The sequence below is a fragment of the Pithys albifrons genome, chromosome 4 (genome assembly GCF_047495875.1).
Source record: "Pithys albifrons albifrons isolate INPA30051 chromosome 4, PitAlb_v1, whole genome shotgun sequence".
Lineage (NCBI taxonomy): Eukaryota > Metazoa > Chordata > Aves > Passeriformes > Thamnophilidae > Pithys > Pithys albifrons.
In genome coordinates, this window is record NC_092461.1 from 58,053,679 (window position 1) to 58,077,832 (window position 24,154).

Sequence of the window (24,154 nt, forward strand, 5' to 3'; positions counted from 1 at the left end):
TGGGGTTGGGAGGAAATCACTGCTTAGCTGTAAAGGGGATCTACATTGCTAGTGAGCTTGTGATTTCAGTGAAAGAACCTGACCTTGTAAGAAAAATAAAAACAAAAAAAAGGTGAAGCACTGCAAAACTGTGCTGAGTGCCTCTTTTAGGTAAGAAGCATTTCTGCTTCCCAGGGTTAAGTCTTAAACCCCCAGCATGAAGTCAGATAGATGGTTACGTAAGTTGATCTTTCTTTATTGTATACATGTCAAAACATAAATACATTTCATCAGGCAATGCATTTCAGTGTTACCAGTTCCTGGCATAACTGTTTTAAGTTGTGCTGCTTGAAGCACCAAGGATATAGGGCAGTGCACTTCAATAAATTATTAAAAAAACCCAAACAACCACAAACAAAGAAAACTCCAAAAAACCCTCAGACCCAGATATGTTTAGCCTCGTGGGCAAAAATCATAATGCACGTTAGCATGTTCATCAAAAACCCTAGGTAGTGTTTATAGCCCAGCCTTCAGAGAGGAGTGCTGCTCTCTCCTATTCTGACCTTGCACTGCAGCATGACACCTGGGCAGCAGAGACTCACTACTGGCTATTGCACTGATGGAAGCAGCTGGAGAAATAGTTATGCACACAAAATTTTCCATTAATCAGAGGAAAAAAGTCCAACACAGATGGTATATAGGATAGATTACGGCTAGTAATCCTTTTGTGTCCTAGAAGATTAAGGCTATCCTGGTGTAGCTGCAGTCAGCTGACCTTTTTTTATTTAAATGATTGAAAATTCTTGAAGCAGTTCTGCAGAGGACCAGGGCTCTTCCAGAAGCCACGAGTGGGTGTGCTGTGAATGTTTGTCAAAGGAACGGTCTGTTTAAGTCCAGCCCCAGTTACAAATTTACAGGAACTTAACTTTGTGCCATGTAAACATCAGGAGCTACAAGATGGCTAAGAATTCGCTTGCTGGACAGCTCTCTCGTCTGTAACAGAGCTGAATTTCATGAGGAGATAAAGTGAGTGTCATGTGAAGAAATGGGGAGTTTCTGAATCCTGCTGTCTGGGTCATCCCAGGAAGCGAAGATGAACGCTTTGGTGGAAGAAGAGAATGTACTCTGAATTGTCTGGCATGGATCTGTGTGAGGATTACAAATCACCCTTCGATTTCAATGCTGGGGTGAATAGAAACTACCTTTACTTGTCGCCTAGCATAAACCTGTCTCCACCTGGATCACCTACACTGGCAAAGTCTGGTAACTTCCTTCTCTTCCTTTTTCAAAATCTCTGCAAGTAAAGCTTAGTGATTAATATCTGTAAAAATAAACTTCTCAAATCAGAAATCTATAAAAGTTGACCTGCTCTTGATAGTTTCCTAGCTTCATTGTGTCATGGAGGTAATATCTCATTTGCTATGCATGTACAAGCTTTACCTTATTTATTTCTTCAGTAGAAAGGGACTTTGAGGGAAGACAAAGTGAGCAAAAAAAAAAAAGGAAACAAAAGGCAACTTCTGCAAGATTGGAGTAATTGGCCTAGTGTGATTATTGGCTTTGTGGGTGGGGGGGTGGATGGTAGGAATTGCATTTGTAGCAGGGCTTCAGAGTTCTGGATAGTCTAAAATCTGCTTTTGCCTTAGTACTGAAAATCTCACTGATAAATTAAGTTGGCCTCTTTTACTCTGTTCCACCTGGCATTTAAAATGCTATAAATCTTAACACCTGCAGATATTAACTGCACTTGTGCTCCCCTGTGCTGTGCTGCAGCAGCATCTGTCTAGCGCTTAACCCTGCAATTTTCTAGCTGGTTACCTCTACAGAACACCTGCAGCTGGGCCTCCCAACACTTCCTAATCTGGTTTCATTGTCTTTCCTTTCCATTTCTCACTGCCAGATGTAGTCTTCTGAAGTAATTCTAAATATAGAAAGTTTAGACCTACTTCCGGTGGGGCAAAGCAGAATTACAAAGGTGTTAAGCTTTTTTGGTGGACTTGTTCTTTAAAATCTTAAGGAAACATGCATCCCTTGGGGAATTTCTGTGTGAAATAAACCAACCCCCTTGGTGAACCTGGGCAGCTTGGGGCTATTGGGAACAGTGGCCAGCTTTCACTTTTACAGTTAGTGCATCTCTCACCTTTTCTAAAGGAGTGGGAGAGCAGCCCTCTGTATCAGGTGGTGATGCATCACCTTAACCACCAGCCTTTGCTGGCCTTTTTTTTTTGCATTCACTTTGAATGAATATATGATTAGTGTTTGGGAGAAGGCCAAGAACTTTCTCATCTGAGCTGAAAATGTGTTTCACTTTGGCTTTTTCACCGAGATGAATGATAAGTGCTTAAATTTGATTCTTCTTATATGTTGAAAAATAAATATCCTCTGTAGCACTGCACATTACTCAAATATTGGAGTGATCTTAAAATCATGTAACAGCTTGTTCTCCTGAACTACAACAACGTTTTTTCTTTAGTTTTGCCAACTGTATAGTAGCAGCCAAAGTGCTCACTCTGAGTGCATGACACAGAATATGTCATTTAAAGAGAGAGCTTTGTGGAGGCTCCCCTGCCCCCACCATAAGGTTACTCATCCAAAATCACTGGGGGCTTCCTTAAACTGCCCCTGGTTGTTGCTGATCTCTGAATTCAGGCCCGAAAGAGGTAGAAACTTCTAGTCAAAACAGAGCATGAACTTTGATTGAAACTGACCAAAGCAAACCTCTCAAATCAGAAAAAGTGAGTGAAAATTGAATTTCTCTAATGCTTTGCCTACCCTGGCAGAATAATACGGTCTTAACTGCCATTTCCCTAAATGTGATCAGTGGAGTCCTAATCAATAAACTTGTTCATGTCTTTATTTGCTTCATTTAAGTAGAGCTAATAAACTACTGGAATAATATTTTAATCTTAGAAATATAGACCTAAAAACTGACCTTTAAATTAGATAAGTTTTCTCAGTATTATTTAAATATTTCCAATTTTTCTCCCCAAACTGAACTTTTACTCTGTTCAGGAGTTTGAGATGTGAAATATTCAGTTAAACGTGGTTATAGCAGAATACCAAATAACTGAACTTTAAGTCCTTTGCAGCTATGAAGATGTAAGAGAATTAACATAACAAAGGGTAACAAGTTGAAAGCCATAATAATAACAATTACACGTAACAATATAAAATAACAATAGCAACAGTTCTGTTGGTAGCACAAATGAGAAATGCTCTCATAATAACAGTTTGAAATGAAGTATTTCCATTTGTTGGCTGACTGCTGATTGCTTGGGGTTTTGCCCCACACCCCATAAAAAGATCTAAGGTGTGCTTTCCTTAGAAGCTTTCTCAAATCCAGGATCTCGTTGGCTCTCAGCCCTCGTTTATGGATTATATTTGGGTTGTAGCCACACCACTGTGGAGGTCTGTGGGTTGTTACCTGTGTAGACAGCTGCTCCTTGGTGGGATGGTTTAGCACAGCATTCCCGTAGCATGGATGAACCCTGTGTCCTGCAAGTATTGAACTGAGGAATGGGAGCAAAGTGAACAGAGAGGTGAACAGTGACAGGGGATGAGAGGGGAGGTGGCAGAATGAATACTGATGGGAAGGGGTTTGCATACTTCATATGGAGCTCAAGAAAAAGTAGTAAGTGGGAGAGGGTCAGAAGGCAAAGAGAGGAGAGAAGGCTTGGTCAGGTGTGCAGGTATGAGGACTCCCAGTGACTTCCTGTCTTCCTAAAAGATCTAGAAATGGTAAGGGGAGGAGAGATCATTCCCTTGCATTTTAGAATTATGTCTTGAATTCAGTGTAGTAGGCAAGAAGCAGGACAAACCTTCTTAAAATGCTAGTTTTCCAAAGAGAAGGTACATTCCCAACACAGAAACTATTACTGCAGGGGAGAAGCCAGCATGTTTTCCTACTGGTGGATTCACTTGATCTATTTTTGGTGATATAATCCAGATGACTCTTCATAATCGGATTAAATGGGCTTTCAGCTGGATGTGCTAATGCTCCTGAAGTCAGCGTGATCTCTGGTACTTGCAAACTTTCAGAAATGGCTTTTGCAACAGCAAGCTCTGTGGTCTCTGAAGGGCCCACAGATGAGAACAAGGTCAGGAGTTGCAGATGAACATACTGGGTGGGAGGTTGTAGGGTGTCAGAGGAAAATGCAGTTTACATAGGTAGTTTTTCTTTGGTATAGGCATGTGTAATTAATAGCTTAAATAGGAAGCTGACAAAAAGGTGTGGCATTTTTAATAGTTAAAGAAAGGAAATATGTTGGTGTATAAACAAAAAGTTACCTGATTGTGAGATATGAGCCATAATACTTTTTTTAAGGTACTGTAGTGCTGTGCTTTGGTTTGGGCATTAGTCTTGAAGTTCTTTCTGCCTGAAAATAGTGTCTTGGAAACTCACAGAACCTGCATTATATTTGTGTAGAAGGCACATATAAGAAAACATGGTATAGATCTCATGAATAAGTGCAGAATTTGTTTTTGTTTGCTTTCTCCTTGGTGTATTCTGTGGTACCAGCATTTACAAGTGTTCTGTCCATGCAGCAGTGTGCTTTTGGAGGGCGAGTATTCTGGACACAAATACAGGCAGAAAACCTAATTGCTTTGGAAAGAATTTGTGGAATTGAACTTTACCTGAGTTCAATAACTTGACCAAAAACAAGGCTGCTTCTTATCTTGGACTTGACAGCCAGTAGGAGCATATTTCATAGAATACCTATAAGTAATTACAGACACACAGAATCTTTTTTCCCCCCTGTCATGTCAGTTGATTGTGATGTCAAACCTCACAGCAAAATCCTAGAGGTGATCTCATTGAAAATTAATGAGTTTTTGGATTCCCAGACCAAATGATGGTTTGGAGTGCCATCAGAAGCTGCTGAAATAAGGATGGAATTTTATATGGTTAATTGTTATAGTGGTTAATAGGAAACATTACTTAATACATAGGAAACATTACTTAATATGTCCTCAGCTTAGATGAATTATATATTTATATACATGTGTACATGTATATATGTACATACACTCACAGTCACCCTCTCTCCTTATTAACAAACAATCCTGTTATTTTTTCTCTTGTATTTTAAGATTTTTATTTAATTTCTTTTTTTATTATCATTAAAGTTACTTTACCTCTTGAACAGCAAATTACTTCTGGGAATCCACAGCTGTTCCAGCATGCAGTCTTCCTGCAAACCGGTGTCTCTGCAGTTAGAACAGAATTCTTTAATTCTGGCAAGCTGTATGTTAAAGTGTCCACTACAAAGGTTCAAAATGAGAAATATTTTGTTGGAAATTTTGTTTGTTGCATTCAAAGGTGTCTAAAGTGATCTTACGGCAAACACTTAACGACTAAGAATAAATGAATCTTTCAAGTGAATGCATCATAGTAATACAAATCATATTGTCCTCCTTCCTTTCCCTGAAGCTGTGAATGCAAAATTAAGGAAGACCATGGGGATGTTTGTGATATATACAGGAGTTCTGCAGACTTTTGGTTTCTGGATTTGTAAGGGGAAGTAGTGTGAGTAGATGCACATCCTCTTCAGTCCCTTCTCAGCACACTCCTTTGTCTGAAGTGTTGCCGTAAAAGTCTGTAAAAAAGACTTGGAGCCAAGTTTTTGTGGGAGATAAGATAAAGGGCAGTCACTTTAACGAGCAACCCCGCTCATCCAGGAATACATAGATGCGCGCATGTGCAAGCTTTAATTTCTATAGCTTTTATAATATAATCTATCCAATCATTACTGTCCACATGTCCAGTTCCACCTCTGTCCCCTCCCAGTTCCCACCCCCTGTTGAATTGGGGCTGGGGTCGTCGGGACCCTCTGTCTTCATCCACCTCCTCCTCCTCAGTACACAAAGGTCCTTTGGACGCTCTCCAGTGCTTCGGGTCACTCTGCTCTATGTTTATGTTTCCCTCTGATATCCTCCAATCTTGTACCTTGAGAAAGAGACTAAATAGCTGGCAAGTCTTAGCTGCCTGTTCTGGAGCAGGGGTAGAGATAGGAGGACCTTATACTATAAGCTGCTAAATATTAACCCACTGAAATCTACAGTGTTACATTTACTGTGTTCCTAAAATCTACAAAATATGAAAATTGGAAAATCAAAAACCTCTCCGGCATCAGAAGTGACAGCCTTTTGTTCCAAGCTCTGTCTCTGGGCTTCTCATTTGTCTTAATGCCCAGGTGCAAATCAGCAGCTTACTTCTAGTTCCATGATATCTGCAGCTCTCTGCCAACAGTGGTCCCAGTTACTAGGGACGGAGAGGTCGAGCAGGGTACAGAGGAAGGGTTTGTACTTGCAGTGCATTATTTTTCTTCACTCTTGCGAACCTTGCTTGTTGCTGTGGCTGCTCCAAATGTGCTCAGAATGGATATTTTTAAATCTGACCCAGAGAGCAGTAAGGGAGGAAGTCTCTGCACTGGCCTTGAGCACCTCTGCTGCTTCCAAAGTTTCTGTGCCAGATGAGTGAGAGAGATCAGAGTGCACACAGACTCCTGGGCAGAGGTTGTGTAGCAGACATTGGTTGGGAAGTAGGGTTCTGCACCTTGGTTTCTTCACAAAGTAGGGGATGTGTTGTTGTCAACATGTTACCAGTCAACATGTTACCAGTCTCCTATTATGGCAGTGGTTGCAATTATATTGAGCTTTAATACAACTTGATTGAATGAGATGTAAAATGCCTTTGTTTCCCTGTCTGCTGTAGCACTTGAGGAGCCCGACTTTGGTGTCCTCTTACCAGTTTTCTTTGTTCACAGGTACAAAAGGCTATATGCTGACATTAGCTGCTGTTTGGCACACGTGGTAATCTGACTTTAAATGCTTTATTCACCTTAAGGGCTGCTGAGAAGTGACTCTGTACCTGAGGTTGGAGAGGATGCTGCTGCTACAGTAGGAATGGCAGAAACACTCTCAGAAGAAGAACAGGACGAGCTAAGAAAAGAGCTTGCCAAGGTAATTCTTTTGCAAATAGCTCTTAAACTTGTTTTGAGGATGAAAATCTGGGATAATGCTGTCTTTGAACATACAGTTAATGTTTTGCATAGTTACATGTGAGTGTCTGAAGCCTTGTATGGCACTCGTTTGTATTGTACAGAGGGAAACGGAAGGTGTCAGGGAGAAAGGAACAACCAGTTCTAGTGATAAGGAATTAAGCTGGAAGTGCTTAGTGTACACATCTTAAACCAAGATGCCTAAGTACCTAACCCTTTGTTTCCCTCAAGTGAGAAGTGGGTAAATAAGCAGTCAAAGGGAACATGGTTGGGAGCCAAAACCCATGTATTGTCTCAAGTGTTGTGGAGTAATTAAAGCTGTCTCTTTTGTGAAGAATGCTTTGATGCATAAGCACTGTTTTGCTAATGTCTAACCATGTTACTATTGTCCATAGCAGAATTTTTTAAGAGCAAGTTAAAGTAGCACTCTGAAGGACAGTCAAGTATTCGAGCTTGATACATGCATTTCAAAAGTTTCAAAGTCCAGCTTCATTAGGCTGCCAGTCATTTTTTGTTAGTAGCTCTGTGTGACTTTAGGACATTATAAAAGACAGTGACTTAAACCTAAGGTTGGCAAACGAAGGTTAGCTGTGAAATAAGCATATTTAATGCAGTCTTGTATTTGGTAGTCCTGAGTATCATTTCATGCCAGAGATGGTGAGAGTAATCTGGTCCTCCTAGGATATGTCATGCTGGACTTCAGACAGATATCTAAAACAAAGGTACATTGAAGGTAGTAGTATTTCCTCAACGGAGATTAAATGAGTGGGCAGCCTCATACACTAAAGTGGGGTGATCCTCTCTGGATGAGGAAGTAGGGTTGGAGGTATGACCTTGCCTTTGTACATAAGGCCTTAGTGCCTCTGTCACATCTATATAGCTCACAGAATAACATGGTAAAACTCTTTTGACATCTTAGTCGTGATCTGATCGTGCTTGTGGGAGAGGTGTAAGTGACCATCTGAGTAAAGAAGGAGGAATACAAGTTTTCAAGTTGCAGAGCAGCTGTGATGTATTTGTTGTTGCGTGGCTGTGTGAGTTTTAGCTGCTCAATCTGCCACCATTTCCACCCCTGATCTGGGGAAGGAACTCCCATGGCTGGATCCAGTCTGCAGTTACAGGCTTAAGCCACAAAAGAACCTTTTTGTTCAAGCAAGGAGACAAAACTTGTGCATGGGTCAGACATACTCTGAGCTTCCTGATACTGTTCACACATTGGTATCTCTTCTGACGTGGAAGTAGAATACAGGTTTGGCAATTGTCCCAGGTTTGACTAATCTTCAAGACTAACATACCATAGGTAATGTTTTCTAACTATACAGTCTTTTATTTACCAACATCCTTGTACATATTGCAGTAACAGGTAGCTGTAGGTAGATTACTTTCTTACTAGTTTTTGTTACAGACTATGTTGGATTTCCCTTTTAGTATTTAGAAATGACTGTGAGGCAATGTTTAAAACCTGTTAGCCCTCCCAGTACTAATGTCTAGTAGATATTTTAAAAAATACTTAGTTAAATGGCTGGGTATATTTTCTGTTAGCTTACCTCTCATCAACTCTCCTGTCACAGGTGGAAGAGGAAATCCAGACGCTCTCACAAGTGCTGGCTGCCAAAGAGAAGCATCTAGCAGAAATCAAGAGAAAACTGGGAATAAACTCCCTACAGGAACTAAGGCAGAACATTACCAAAAGCTGGCAAGATGTTACATCAACCACAGCGTATGTACCAGTTCATGATGATTGTCTAGGCTGTTGAGGTGAAAACTTTAGTTCTTGTGCCATGTCTAAATCCTTTGTTCTTGTGAAATGAGGCAAACATAGATAACACAAAGTTAAGTTGCGCTAAAACTTATCTTGATAAATCAACATAGATTTTTTTTAAAGAAGGACCCTGCTAGCCATATCTCATGCAGAAGAAAAATCATTGATCATACTATGCGCTATTCTAGTGTGCCTTTTTTTGTCTGACAGATGAGAGATACCATGATTGAGATGCCAAGGTGTACTGAGTCCAACAGAATACCCTGCTTTTCCACCCTGAAAAATTGCTGTAAACTGAGCTCATGCAGGAAGAGTACACTGTCACAGTTACTGTTCTTGCCAAACACAACTTAAAGTTTAAAGTTTAAAGTGTAGAGTGAGCTGCCTTCTGGAATTAATGACTACACATAATGTAACAGGATGTACCTCAAGGTTTTTATGGTGCAATTTCTTGACAGAACTGTTTGGTACAAGAATTTAGACACTAGGCACAAAAAATAGACCATTTTCAGTGTGTGCGCATAGTGTTGTTTTCTTGAGGGTTTTTGTTGTGTTTGTATTTTTTGTTGTTTTTTTAGATATTTTCTGTTATTGTTAGTTGGGGTGCTTTTTTATGAGTGAGATTGTTTTTTGGTTTTTTTTGTTAAGTCCAACAACAGCAGATTACATCACTTCTGATGGTAGGGTGGTAGGTGCATATTGGTGAACCTGGTCTGAAGTCAGAGGTAGCAGAGATGCTGTAGCCAGAAGGGACTGCAACCTCTTAAGTAGGTTATCCATTAGTATACCTCTGCATTTGATACACACGTACATACATTAAAAGGCTCCTTATGTATTCTATTAAAATAACTAAGAACTAAATTTTGATTGAACACAGGTATAAGAGAACGTCAGAAACACTGTCTCAGGCTGGTCAGAAGGCTTCTGCTGCTTTTTCTTCTGTTGGTTCAGTCATAACCAAGAAGTTTGAAGATGTCAGGTAGGTTTCTTGAGATTTTCTCAAGTAGTTGCATTTTTTATTTAAGCAGGTAATCACAGAAATAAATTTATGCTGTTAACATACCTAGTACTTCTGGAAGTTAATCTATCAAGAGCCCTCAGCATCTCTTTTAGGAAAGCTGAGAGACTTGCTGCAAAATCTGCTTGTACATCCTCATTGATGCAGAAGAATATATGTGAGAGAAACAATGTATGCTACAGCCTCCACTGCTACTCTCACTTTGCCGGTGTGATTGCAGGTGGCAGTGTCCCTGCCTGCCTCTCTGTGGTGCACATAGATAGCACTGTCATTTCTCTTCTCTGGCTTTCTCAGCTTGTGGAATACTATATTTAAACAACTAATATCTTTAACAGTTTGTGGTTTGGTGGTTTGCGTTTTGTTGTTTGGGTGGGGCTTTTTTTTTGTGTTTGGTTTGGGGTTTTTTGTCTTGTGTGTGTATTCCTTCCAGTTGTGTTTTATTTCTTTGTAAGCTTTTCTGCTTCATAGAAGTGGCTTGATTTTATTACACTTTTAAGAGACTGTTGGCACTCTTTAATTCTTAACTATTGTTGGCATACAACCTATTTTGACTTTGTGTCAAATGACACAGCCCTTTCTGCACATCAGGTAAGTCTGGTGGTCATTTTTAGCACTGTTGCGAGTTGTATGCAAAACTCCTGCTGGGTGCACTACAATCACATGCTTAGAAGACAATCTTTGATTATGCAGTTTTTACTACTGGAGCTAGACAATTATTCATCTTTGCATGTAATTTGTTGTGAATAATGGGTTAAACTTGTTTTTCAATTACTGGGCAAATAAAAATTCACACATTCTATCAAAATATTGCTGCACTGGAAGCAGTGTAATAAAATCAGCCATCTGTTTTGAAGTGCTGCCATTAACCTCTTGCTTTTTGAAGTCTAGTGAGAAAACACTTTGGGGTGCAGCTAAACAGTTGCATATTTTTCATCAGATTTATCAGAACTTCCTTTCTCTCTTTAATGCTTACTCTGGCATTGTGCAGACTACAGGCATTTTCACATTCCTTTAGGTAAGGTGGGCACAAGAATTGTTTCTAAAACTAAGCATGTAGTCAGACTGTATCCATTAATATCTTTAATTAAAAGTTTTGTCTGTAAAAGGTAATTTCTTCTTTTCTCCAGTGTTAGTTAATGTCAAACTGAAGCTCTTTTAGCATCACAGAAGATGTATGTTCATGTTCACCTGGTAACTATCCCAGGAACATGAACTCTTGAGTACACGTAATAATCAGTTAGTTTCTTTATCTTGTAAGAAAGGAACCCGTTAAAATGATTTTGTGAGGTTATTTTTGTCAAGAGACAGAATATGATGTTGAGGTCAATGGCATGCAGGATCATCCTTTGTCTGTACCTTGTTTGTGATGTGACAAAGTAGGCATTTCCCCCTTTTTGTGTCTATTACAGTGGTTGTTCAGCACTGTGACTGTAATGAAATTATTGGAGTCTAAATGTAAAATAGTTTATACATTCTCTGTTCTTAGTTTGTCCAGTGAAACAGTCCTTGAATTAATTATTTTAGCAGTGTCATTGTTTTAGTTACCTTGTCTGCATTGCCTTTTATCTGCCTAGTGTAAGCAAATATTCAGTGTTTTCAGTAGTTAAAATTCCTGTGTAGCAACTTCTGTTCATTACCTCTTGTCCTGTCTATGCACGCCTGAGTCTGGCTTCATCTTTTCTGTACTCTCCTACTAAGTAGCTAAAGACAGCAGTAGGATCTCTATAAAGATGCAGGGATCTGGCTCCTAGAATAGTAACTAGGACCTATAGCCCCTGGGGAGGAGATGGGCAGTGGCACAGGATGCCATCAGAACCCGGACTCTGAAGTGATCTCAGGTGTAAGAAGAGCACCTGGTCTGTCCCCTTTATCATCAGTGAGGCAACAGGAGCCTGGAAGCTGTCTCTGTACCTTGGGCTGCAGAGCTCAGCTGTTCACTTAGCAGGGTTTGTTCACCTTCCTTAAGGCTATGGTGTTCTCCAGTTACTATTAGACTATTGTATTGGACAAGGACAAGCACAGACTCAGAGCTGTCTTCTGTCTTCAGGAATTTAATACCTGAAAAGAAGAGTGTCCTAATTACTCTAGTTAGTAGCTATGTGGGTGTTGAGTAGTCCTTATCAGAAACTGGGCCACTGTGAGGGAACATAACAGTGCCAGAGGAGTCCACTCTGCTGGTGTGCTTCTCGGGGAGAATGACAGCAGTGGAAATTCAAGGTATTGTAATAAATTCAGGAGTAGTGGGGTTTAGAAAATATACAAAATTGTGAAGGATTAGTACTGTTCAAGATCTTAGTTGCGTTTAAACAAGAGATTAAAAACCTTTGAGTTTTTTTCTTTTTCATGGGAACCAAATTCATCTGGGTTTCAGCCCGTGAATTCAGGTCCCAGAATTATGTAACTGCTCAAGTGATACCTGCTTTTAAGACTGCACAAGTCTGAACTTTAGAAAGTTTTAGCTGTCTAAATTCTTAGAATTGATGGGCCTGATAATTACTTGAACTAACACTGCATACGCAAGTGATTTTTATTCTTACACTCTTAAGTGGCAGCTTCATTGTGACTTTACTTTCCTCGTATTGTTTTAGTTGAGGAATTCTCAGATATAATAGTGTGATTTCTTCTGTGTTGGACTATTTCTACATGTCTCATGCAGCAAACATCACATGCAGGTCTTCATTCTTGTACTGCAAAGTGATTTTGTAGGGACCTAGAAAAAGCAGTGAGGCAGATGGTTATGAACTTGGAAAGTACTGAAAGGGAGAGGAAGGGAGGACTGGTAATGCACTGTCAGTGCGTGATTGCTTCCCTTTTTTGCTTGTTTCCTCTGCTTTTTGTTATGCTGACATGAACTTTGTTGCTTCTTAGGTTTCTCTTAATAACCTTTATTTTCCTTTATAAGAATGTCTTGAAGTTGTGATGAACTAACCTTCTTTTTGTAGGCAACATCAGTATTTTGTGCAAAATAACAGTAGTATCGAGATGTGCTCTGCAAACGTCTGAGCAATCGTGACTTTGCACTTGGTTCCTCCTGCACTGTATCCATGTTATAGAGCAGAAGTCCCTCTTTGCCTTGTTCTGATTGCAGAATAACTTTTTTTGCTTGCTTTGCAAGTCTGATATATGATCATGGATTCCTAAATATCCTAATTTATCAGCATATCAGCTGGAAACTATTAACAAAAGCAAATAGGAAGTGCATGTTCACTCTTCAGCCTGTGCTTTCTAGGCAGGGACTCTGACATAAGTTCTTGTGCCTTTTCAAAATGTCAGGCAATGTAGTAGCTTTATAAAATAGTCATGTAAATGATAAAAAAGCTTTTAATGCAATGCAAAATACATGGAAGGCTGGAGAAGAACTCAACTGTGCCTTTTTTTATTAATATTTTTTTAAGCTAGGGGTTTGCTTGCGGGCATTGTAAAAAGGGCTTCTCTTTTTCAAACTGCCCAACTTGGTCTAGTTGAGTGAGTGCTTTGATGTGGTATTCTGTCATTTGGGGTGGGGGAAAATACAGGTTCTCTTCTTTATAAAGCCTTTCAAGGCTTAATTGTGCATCTTTGCACTACTTGAAGAACAGGTAATGTTAAAAAAAAGATCAACTGCATTTATCTAATCCAGTTCTGTTGCAAACCAGATCACTGTGATTAAACTATTTCATGGTATCACTTTACAAAATGGATACTGAGTGTATATGTAAGTGTATTGTACAACAGCAAGTAAATCCTTCATGAATATATGTAGTTCCTGTAATAAATTATAATCTCTGAGATTAAGCTAAACTTCCATAGACATCTGTTAAAGGATAAATGATCTCTTGTGATTAAGCTTTTGTAGACACCTTTTAAAAGCTCTGCAGTACACTATAGGTTGTTCTTTTTCAGTGTGAGCAGGTCTATTGTTTGTAAAGATACATATTTCACCCTCTTTAGCCTTAAGCTTCTTGCATGAAGGCACTTCTTTTAGGTTGAGAAGAAGTGGCTGAACATGATTGGAACTAGTTAGTGTCAGTGTACCTCTGTAATAAAACCTGTCATGTAGCAAGGCCAGAACTTGTAGTAATCCACATCACATTGAGGAATGTGTTATAGACCAGAAGACAACCAGCTTCTTTGTGTTCTGGAAAAGCTTGTGGAAGTCAGTCTTTGTGTAATAAAAATGAAACACAGCATAAGTGGTGTTGGCGAAATGGATGAAACATGGCCATGCATTACTCATACGTGTCAGGAAAACATTTGGCCATATGATTCCCGGTACACTGTACCTACAAATCAGTCTATGGTTGTGCATCTGCCTTAAGGGATCCCAGTCTTAAGGTAACTTTTCACATGTGTAGTTTTCCTGTATCACCGTATTCTACTGATGAGCCCCCAGAAAGAATCCCATAAAGCTCGTTCAGCAATGAACGTAAATTTTTTTTGCTTCTGTGAATGTATCTTCCATTGTGCTGAAAGTTCAGAGGCACATCATATGAGAGAGTTATTTCCCTTCCCTCCCCTCCTCCCCCACCAATTGCCTGGAAAGTATTCTCTTAAAAGACATCATAAAGCCCAGGCAAAATCTGACATGCCAAATATAATTATGAAAACTTGTGATCAATCAGTTTTAATAAGTCCGAGCTACTATTGTGGTATTTGGTAGGAAACATTTGACATGTAAGACTTTTTTGTATCAACAGTAAACAGGAATTTTCTAGATGCTAAGAAATAGGAATAGGATTCCAGGTGGTCCTGAGGTTATTTGGGAACTCCTTAATCTATATCTGGTCACCTTCTATGAGTAGGTGATGTTCTTACTAAACAAACAGTAACTGTAAAGCAACACTGGCAGGTTACAGAAATCCTCCATGAATTTCAGAACACAGAACTAGGATTTCTCCCTGCCCCCAGCATAAACGTGACCTTGCATACAGATTGATGTGACTGCTCTTGCTAGATAATGTGTATTGATGAGTAGATAATTTGTATTGATGAGTGTGGAAATCTTACACTGAATTGAAATGGAAGCCTCCTGAATGTAGGGATAATTCTTTTTGGTAGGAAAGTGAGTTGGTTGATAAAACTCTTCTTGAGTGTTCACTTTCTACTTTATATCATTAAGACTGTAAATGCAGCATGACTCTCCTTGCTTGAGAAACTTAATGAGCAGACAGACTGTTGCACCTAAGCAGAATAAGTACTAACAAGCATGGCACTTGAATCTTTCTAGAAGGGAAAAAGGTTGTTGCAGCTTTTGCTCTGATGTGTGCATGGCTAAGCAGCCTGAAAAAGCAAACCCAAGCAGTTACTGTATAGGACTGTGTAAGACTGGTGATTTACCAAGGATGGTATCCAGTAGTCAGCTCTCTAAGCCAATGTCTTTTCAATGTAATACTTAAACTAACTTCTTGCTTTCTCTTTTCTTAATGCTGGCACTTAGTATACGCTCCATACAACATTCAATTAGTATGCCTATTATGAGGTAATGTATGCATAATCCAGCTGTTGGGGTTATTTATTTTCATGGGTCAAATTGAATTTAAGTCAACTAACACGGGATTAAAAGAAAACTAAAAAAACCCACCCAGCTTTGTAATGGATTTCCTGTGCTAACATATAGGATAAAGTTTGTTTTATTTCTGCTTAATGGTGGTGGCTATCAAACATATGGAATGTGACCAAACGCACTTCCCTGCTGTTTGGAAAATATAACAGCTTTGCGCTGCCCCTTAGAAACATAATGCTACTAAGTGATTCCAAGTTTAAAAGGCAGTAGCTTGGCATATGTATTTTAACTCATTTTCAGTGTTCAAGAATACTGTGGTTTCACAAATAGTCACTTGGTGACTTGGGGTGCTTGCCTTTTGTCTCCTCTTGCTTAGCACTGTGTCCCTCTATCTCCTGAGAGGCTGGTTTGATATATGTGTCACTTTGTGCTTTCCCAAGTGAGAGAGTGCTGCTAAGTGTGGGTGACCTACACAAATACCAAGCAAAGGGAGAAGGGAAGCTTCAGACTTCTTTTGAAAAGCACTCTTGTCTTTAATATATATATAATAAATTTTTGAATCTGTTATGAATCCATATCCCTGGTCCACTGAAGGCAAGCATTTTCCATTGTGCATAAAAGCAGAAAAAAGTGTACAAGCTTCTGCACAAATTTGCACATGGCAGTGACAGCTAGTTGGAGTATTTAGCCACTCTTCTGACCCTAATGGATAATGCACCAGCCCTTGGTATTGGAAATCCCAAGCTGCCCTGCTCTTCCTATGCAGAACTTGCCATTTGTCATAACAGCTGCCTCTGGCACTTGAAGGCAAGGGGGAGTCTCCCTTAAATTTAACATTTTGGCAGAAAATGCCACTGTGAACTATGTTTCATTCATTGAACACATAGCCAATTAAACTGAACTAGTTTTCTTATAAAAACTGGAAAAATCTACTAGGCTAACCAGAAGTGATGACTAAACTTTTCTGCAGAAATCCTTTAAGCCAGAAACCTGTTTGAAATCACTAGCAATAATAATCTAATCCTAAAATACTTGCTAGTTCTCCCTTCCATGTTGATATGAAGGATCCTGTAGCTGGGCCTGACAGTGTTCTCTGCCAAAGTTAAAAGTGAGCCTGCAACTTGAGTATGTTGGAATATTAATTTTGTAGTACTTGGAGAGATCCAGATCTAAACTACTTGTAGGCTACCCTTAAAACAAGGAAAGAGCCCCAGACAAACAAATCTTATGTTGCCATTGGGAGAAAGCAATTCTCTGTTTTCTGATATCTATAGACAAATCAGATATGGTATAAATTCAGTGGTTCCTTTATTTTGTTTTCCTAGAAATTCTTCTACTTTCAAGTCCTTTGAGGAAAAAGTTGAGAACTTAAAGGTAAGCATTACTAAAACACCTTGGTGATTGTGGAGCTGTGGATGTGGAAAAAAAAGACTGAAGTTCTTAAATAGACATATTTTTAAGTCTTTTTTAAGTGGAAATCATTTCCCTGCCTAATGATTTGCCAATTAAAAAATGGACTTCCTGAACCTCCTACAGGAGGACACTTCAACTAGGAAAACTAACAGCCAGATAACCTGCACAAACAGCTAGTATAACATATGTGGTATAAGGTATCCAGAATGGTTTAGGCATTTATGTGATGCCTTTCTAGGGACTAGTATCCTATGCAGAAGAGTAGCTTGGGAAGCTTCTCTCATTTCTGGCATAAAAGACAAAAGGCATCTGTACCTTAATTTAAAACTTACAAAAGCCTCAAGGTCCAGAAACAACCATTAGTTGCTTCTCTAGGTAAAAAGTCACTTTAATACATATAACTGGAACCAGATTTGCATGTTCTCATGGGCACAGTCAGCTGGATGAGAAGCATGCAAGTGATAGCATGGGGAACTGGGCATTTCCTTGCAACTGGCATTACTACCCCTGCAGTTGTACACTGTGTGTGCTGTGGAGGGAAGTGAAAAGGCAAACACATTACCTGGAGAAAGTAAAATAGTTGCTCTGCTCCACTAAAGATCTAAGGAATTACTGTTGAAACTCAAAATTGCTCAAAGTTCTTTCTTGAGCAATATAGAAGCAAGTTTTAACTCTGAATCTCTCAAAACCTAAATGGCTTAAAAGGCTGCATATCTGTACCATTTGTAACTTGAGGACATGTGAACCTTTGGACTCTGAAATCAGCCCTTGTGTATAAGGGCTGCTTTGTGTATCTCAAAGGGAGACTGCTGTGTTAATTTGCTAGTGAGCATTTCCTGCTGGGTATGTAAAGACTTGTCTTTAGAGTATTGTGGAGGTCGCTCAGTCCTGGAAAAGCTGCTCTGCTGAAGAGAATTACTAAACTTATGCAGAGGTAACAGGTTTTGTACAGTTAAGTATTCTGGTGTGCCAAGTAACTCCTATTTTATGTTGGGCCTCTCTCTATCTAGTCTAAAGTTGGAGGAAGCAAACCTGCTGGGGGAGACTTCGGAGAAGTTCTCAACTCTGCTGCCAATGCCAGTGCCACAGAAACTATCGCAGAACAGACAGAGGAGGAAACCCACTGAGATTGCTGCCTCTGTCCTGCTACCCACTGCCAGATGCTGCAAGCAAAAACCAAGCACACTTGTAACATTCTCTGCGCTCTTTCCACCAGATGTGCTTTTATGTAGCACGTAGCTGTTTTACCAGATTAACTGATACCAAGCTTGTTTGTGGGTTCTAAATATTTTTGAAACTAAAATACATTGTTTGGGGTTTTGTGTGGGAAGGGGAATTTTTATGCCTTTCAAGAGTTTAAAGGATTTACCTGTAATTTGAAGGCAACCTTTAAAATATAGCAATGAAAAAAAACTCTTTTGAGAAGTTAATTATACTGTATAGATACTGTGGATACATAAATTCTTTTCAATCTGTAACTACTGTTCAACTTAATCATTATGAATCTACTGTTGCTGCCAAACTGAAGTGTTTTACTTCACTCACTTGTGATTTTTTCCATTGAGTGTTGCCTGCAAGGGACACTGGACTAGGAGAAAGGATCAATCCTAGATAAAGAAAGTACTTCTGTTTTAGCAGGCTTTACAGAAGTTATAGCAGGATCACACATGGGTAGGAAGGTACTGTCTTGTGAGCGTGCCCTTCATACAACAGATGTGGATGGGTAATACAAAACATTGGGAACTTACCCATTTGTCTGTGCATTGTCCAGGTAGAAAACTTCTGACCAATGCAAATGGAAGCAAGAAGCTGATTTGATTCAGTCCCAGTAACATTTTCAGTCTTGTTTTTTGCACAGGATGTCAGTGTGGTATGATAACAGTCTTCTGAACATTTGATCAGTCATTAATAGATTCTTCTTCATTCACACGTGGTGGTGTCTCATTCACACTAACAAAGCTTGGACTGAAAGAATAAGCCTGAGCATGGAAGTGGTTCTTTTTGAGGCATTAAAAGAATTGCTCCTAAGTTCTAACATTGTTTTCCTTGTAGGCTGACCCTTGAAAACATCTACACTGTCTTACTTTTTATGTGTTAAAGGCCTGTACCTCTAGCAGCACCCCTGTCCCTGTTTGTGACCCCAGAAATCTGAGAGGTGCAGTGTCATCACTCAGCATAGCTCTCTCACAAGATCTGTCCTCCCTCATGTTGTTTCATCTGCTGTACTCCTCAGATTTCTTGTGTTTTGTATGTTTCTGGCACATAGTATCAGTATGGTTAGAACTTTTTACCATTGTGCTTAGAACCGGAAACAAGTTTTGCAACATTTGTGTGAAATCCATGAAACTTCAACTGCCACAGATGTCTGGATGAAAAAAAGTTGGCTCCTGACAACCTTGCTAGCATGTCAGATGTAGAATATATGTTTAATCACATGTGAGAAGCTTAATAAAAACCTGTATGTGAGGAATGTACTGTCCTATGAATATGAAGGATAATGTAAATAAGTAAGGAAATTTTCTATCTAATTGAAAGAGTCCTGGAAGTCCTTTCAAGGCAGTGCTGATATATACTACTGTACTGGGGCAAATCTGCATGGCTGAGCTTGGTATTTCTAGAGAAGACTAAGCCTAGGTTGCCTTCTAGTGGCTTACATAAAATTACAGAATCTCAGAATTGTCAGGGTCACCTGGAGCAAGTTACCCAGAAATGTGTCCAGGGAGGTTTTGAATGTCTCCAGAGAGGAAGAATCCGTGTCCTGCCTGAGCAGCCTGTTCCAGTGCTCTGACACTGCATAAAATTAAACTGCCCTGATTACACTGTGAAGTTCAGAAAATGAATTGTGATGTACCTTCAGCCTTTGACAGCTCCACCTGAGCAAAGGAACAGAGAATTGAATGGTACAAATTGTGCTGCTCTTCCTCTGTGAGGTCAGTACCGTGTAGGGCAGGTCCTGGAACATGATCCTTGTATGGAGTTTTTATTTATTTATCTGAGGAAGAGAAGGGTCATCTAGCCAGACTTAAGCTTACTGTGTTCTGAAGGAAGGTTTGTTTTGTTTTTTTTTTTCACGGCCAAATGGCAGCATCATTTTACTGTAATACAGTATTACACTCAAGCTTTGCAGCTGCAGCCTCACATGAGCTTCTGCTGTGTCTTCCTCTGCCCACACCCTCCCTCCCCTAAGCATAGACAGCCTTGAAAGGGCTGTGGCCGCTGAAGCCTTGTCTTCAGGGGTGGCATGTTAATCACAGGATCAGTTAGGTGGCAAAAGACCTTGTGACCAATCACCAGTGTGTCAGCTAGACCATGGCACCAATTGGGGCACCCAAGGGAATGGCCTGAAGCGGCCATTTAGGGGAGGTTTAGCTTGGATGTTTGGAGAAGGTTCACAGAATCATCTACGTTGGAAAAGACCTCTGGCCAACCTATGACCCAACACCACCTTGTCACCCAGACCATGGCACTAAGTGCCACATCTAGTCTCTTCTTAAATACCTCCAGGGATGGTGAATCCACCACCTCCCTGGGCAGGCCATTCCAATGTCTGATCATGCTCTCTGTAAAGAATTTCCTCATAATGTCTAACCTAAGCCAGCCCTGGCACAGCTTAAGACTGTGCACTCTTGTCCTACTAGAGGTTTCCTGGGAGAAGAGACCAACCCCTGCCTGGCTACAACCCCCTTTTAGGTAGTTGTAGAGAGCAGTAAGATCTCCCCTGTGCCTCTTCTCCAGGCTGAACAACCCCAGCTCCCTCAGCTGCTCCTTATAGGGCTTGTACTCCAGTCCCTTCACCAGCCTTGTTGCCCTTCTTTGGACCTGCTTCAGCACCTCAATATCTCTCCTAAACTGAGGCGCCCAGAACTGGGCACAGCACTTAAGGTACAAGGGGAAGGTACAGGGGAAGAATCACTTCCCTGGACCTGCTGGCCACACTATTCCTGCTATAGGCCAGGATGCCACTGGCCTTCTTGGCCACCTGGACACATTGCTGGCTCATGTTCAGCCTCCAGGTCCCTTTCTGCCTGGCTGCTCTCCAGTAACTTTGTCCCCAGCCTGTAGTGCCGCATGGGGTTGTTGTGGCCAAAGTGCAAGACCCAGCACTTGCCCTTATTAAACATCATACCATTGGAATTAGCCCATCTGTCCGGCCTGTCCAGGTCCATCTACAGAACCCTCCTACCCTTTAGACTGATACTCCCTCCAACTTGGTTTCATCTGCAAATTGCTAATGGTGGACTCGGTCCCCTCTTCCAGATCATTAATAAAGATGTTAAACAAAACTGGGCCCAACACTGACCCCTGGGGGACACCACTAGTGACTGGCTGCCAGCTGGATGCAGCCCCATTCACCAGCACTCTCTGGGCCCGGCCAGCCAGCCCGCTCCTAACCCAGCACAGAGTGCGTCTGTCCAAGCTGTGGGCTGCCAGGTTTTCCAAGAGTGTGTTATGGGAGACAGTGTCAAAGGCTTTGCTGAAGTCCAGGTAGGCACATCCACAGCAGGTCACCGGGTCATAAAGGGCGATCAGGTAGGTCAAACAGGACCTGCCCCTCCCAACCCCGTGCTGGCTGGGTCTGATCCCTTGTCTATCCTGTAGGTATCTGATCGCACTCAGGATGAACTGCTCCATAACCTTGCCAGGCACTGAGGTCAGGCTGACAGGTCTGTAGTTTCCCGGGTCATCCTTCTGGCCCTTCTTGTGGATGGGCATCACACTGGTCAACTTCCAATCGTCTGGGACCTGCCTGGTGAGCCAGGACTGTTGATACGTGATAGAGAGTGGCCTGGTGAGCTTTCCTGGCGGCTCCCTCATCACCCAGATGCAGGGCCCGGAGTGAGACTTGATAATCCGTATAGGTCCCTTCCAGCTCAGCGTATTCTGTGAAGTGCCACGTCGTCTTTCCTTAAACGCCTCCAGGGACGGTGACTCCACCACCTCCCCGGACAGCCCATGCCAATGTCTAGCCACCGTTTCCGTGAAGAAACTCCTCCCGGTCTCCAGCCGCGGCTGCCCCTGGCGCAGCTCCCGGCTGTGTCCCGCCGTTGCTCCCTCACCCAAGATGGCGCCGCCCGCCTCAGCCCGTCGCGCTGCGCTTGCGCTGCGTGCGGCGCCACCGCCCCCGGCAGTGATGGCGGCGCGGAGCTGGGCGCGCGTGGCGGCGGGGCCGGGCCGGGCCGGACTGTCCTCGGCCCGCTGGGGCAGCGCGGCCGCGCCGGGGCTGGGCCGGGCCGGGCTGCCCTCGGCCCGCTGGGGCAGTGCGGTCGCGCCGGGCGCCGCCGGGAGCGCCCCGCCCCGCACGGAGCAGCGCCCGGGCAGCGGCGCCGCGGGCTCGGGCCCGCAGCAGGTGAGGGCGCGGCGCGGGTCGGGCTGAGGCAGCGTCCTCTACTCAGCCCTAGTGAGGCCACGTGTGAAGTGTTGTGTTCTCGTTTGGTCTCCACAGTTGAAGAAAGACAAGCTGCTGGAGAGGGTCCAGTGGAAAACCAAAAAGATGATGAGGGACCTGGAGTATCTCTCTTATGATGAGAGACTGTGGGAGCTGGGCCGGTTTAGTCTGGAAAAAGAACTACTGAGAGAGGATCTCATCAGTACATATAAACACCTCAAAGGCAGCTGCCAGGCAGATGGTGCCAGACCCTGTGCAGTGGTGCTCAAGGACAGGACGAGAAGCAGTGTCTGTAAACTAAACCACAAGAAGTTAGTTTCACCTCAGCATGAGAAAGAACTTTACATTGAGGGTGGCAGAGCACTGAAACAGGCTGCCCACGGAGGTCGCGGAGTCTCCCTCTCTGGAGACATTCAAAACCCACCTGGACACATTCCTGTATAACCTGCTCCAGGTGACCCTGCCTTGGCAGGGGGTTGGACCAGATGCTCTCCAGTGGTCCTTTCCAACCCGAATGATTCTGAGATTCTCTCTTCTCTCCTCTTCACCCTGAATAGTAAATAACCTGCAGAAACCTGGACAGCTCATATTTCTTTTTAACATAATCCTACAAAAGGCTAATGTAGAAAGCATGCAAGTAGTTTTGGTTGTGTAGAATGCAAGGTAACAGCTCTATGGGCAAAGCTGTATTCTGGCTGTTACAGGCTGGCAGGGAGGATGTGGAAAATCTTTAATGATTTTAGCAGGTCAGATCAAAGACCTGTTCGGCCAGTGCTCCAGAGACTTGTAGTGGAAATATAAAGGCTCATATGTAGAATTGTATGTGTGTGAAGGCAGCAAAAGAAACAGCGGGACAGGGATTGAAAAGATGCTGTATATTAATCTGAAAAACCACAGTTCTCTGGGAAGCTGTTCTTAGGAGTAAAATTGAGGGTGATCTTGGCAAATCTTGCACTCTGATAAGCAGAAGCATGAATAATTTGTAAGGAGCAGACCCTGGTTCTGAACTACAGGAGGAGGGCAACAAGTTGTGTCAGATATCTTACCTGCCATTTGTTTTCCTGTTAGTCCTACATGGAGTCCTGTCATGGAGATACAGGCAGTGAGCAGGAGTCTGCTCTTCATTGAGGCTGCACTAAGTGAAATTCTGGAGCAGAGGACCACCCTGTACAACAACTGTTGAGTCCTGAAGGCTGTAAAAGATTTGTCCAAAACCTCGTTCACCATTGCCAAACAGGATCAATCTTGGAAGTGTGGTGAGGCTTCAATAGCTGACAACCTTCATCCTCAAGTGCTGTACCCAAGTGGTCTTTCTCCAGATGCTTGTTGTGAGTCTGGATGTATAAGAATGTGAGTGAATGGAAATTGGGAAAGAGTGAGTGGTAAAATGAATTTAAAGATTTGTGAATAACCATCACTCTCTGTAGCAGTGCACTGAGTTCATGTCATGCTGATTTTCCCCACATGTTGTGACTGTGCCTGTTAGCAGGCATGTAGGGAAACAAGGAGCAGCTCTGTCTGTGTGTGTGTACTGATGTATCACCAAAAACCCCTTCCAGGCTGAAAAACCCTACCTCTGATTATTCCTCAGGTGGAAGTGATTTCATGCTACTCTTTATCCTTGACAGTCATCCTTTTGTAACTTTTTTTAGTTCTCTTTGCCCACGCCATTGTCTGGAGTTACTGGGAGTGTACCCGGTAGGATGTGGAGATTAATGGTGTGAATTATTATTGCAGGACTGGTGTGGTATTGGGAGTGTAGAACGGGAAACGCCTGTCACTGTATCCAAGACCTGATATCCCAGGTTACTGCATAATCTGTAATATTCTGTTTCCACTGAAACTGCACGCTGTCAAGACCGGCTGTGCAAAGATCAGAGGTCTGTAACCCAGGATGCTGGCTCAGGTGATGTCTGGGGGGATGTCCGTGAAAGAGTTTAAGTGAATGGGATCACTTGATCCAGCTGTAGGAAATACTGAATGCTACCTTGGGGAGTTAGAGAGTTGATTTTTTCCTCTTTTTAATTTTCTGTTGAAGTAAGAAGGTGGAAACATTTTTCTTTTTTATATCTATAAATAAATTGTCATCAAGGAAGAAAGGTAACTTGCTTTG

At 41.8% G+C, this 24,154-nt stretch overlaps 1 protein-coding gene across 7 annotated transcripts in view; it reads left to right on the plus strand.

Annotated features, from left to right (window-relative positions):
• Positions 1-24,154, plus strand: part of TPD52 (tumor protein D52) — a 125,553-nt gene that overhangs the window by 23,083 nt on the left and 78,316 nt on the right. For 2 of the 7 annotated variants that reach the window (XM_071554297.1, XM_071554299.1), the window contains exons 2-7: positions 6,827-6,942; positions 8,552-8,700; positions 9,620-9,721; positions 15,177-15,218; positions 16,568-16,616; positions 17,666-19,125. In XM_071554297.1, the coding sequence (XP_071410398.1) occupies positions 6,827-6,942; positions 8,552-8,700; positions 9,620-9,721; positions 15,177-15,218; positions 16,568-16,616; positions 17,666-17,782 (575 nt within the window). In that variant the 3' untranslated portion in view covers positions 17,783-19,125. Of the gene's footprint in view, positions 1-933; positions 1,243-6,826; positions 6,943-8,551; positions 8,701-9,619; positions 9,722-15,176; positions 15,219-16,567; positions 16,617-17,665; positions 19,126-21,770; positions 22,003-24,154 lie in introns of those variants that run through there. The other 5 variants (XM_071554298.1, XM_071554300.1, XM_071554294.1 and 2 more) reach the window with 4 other exon arrangements.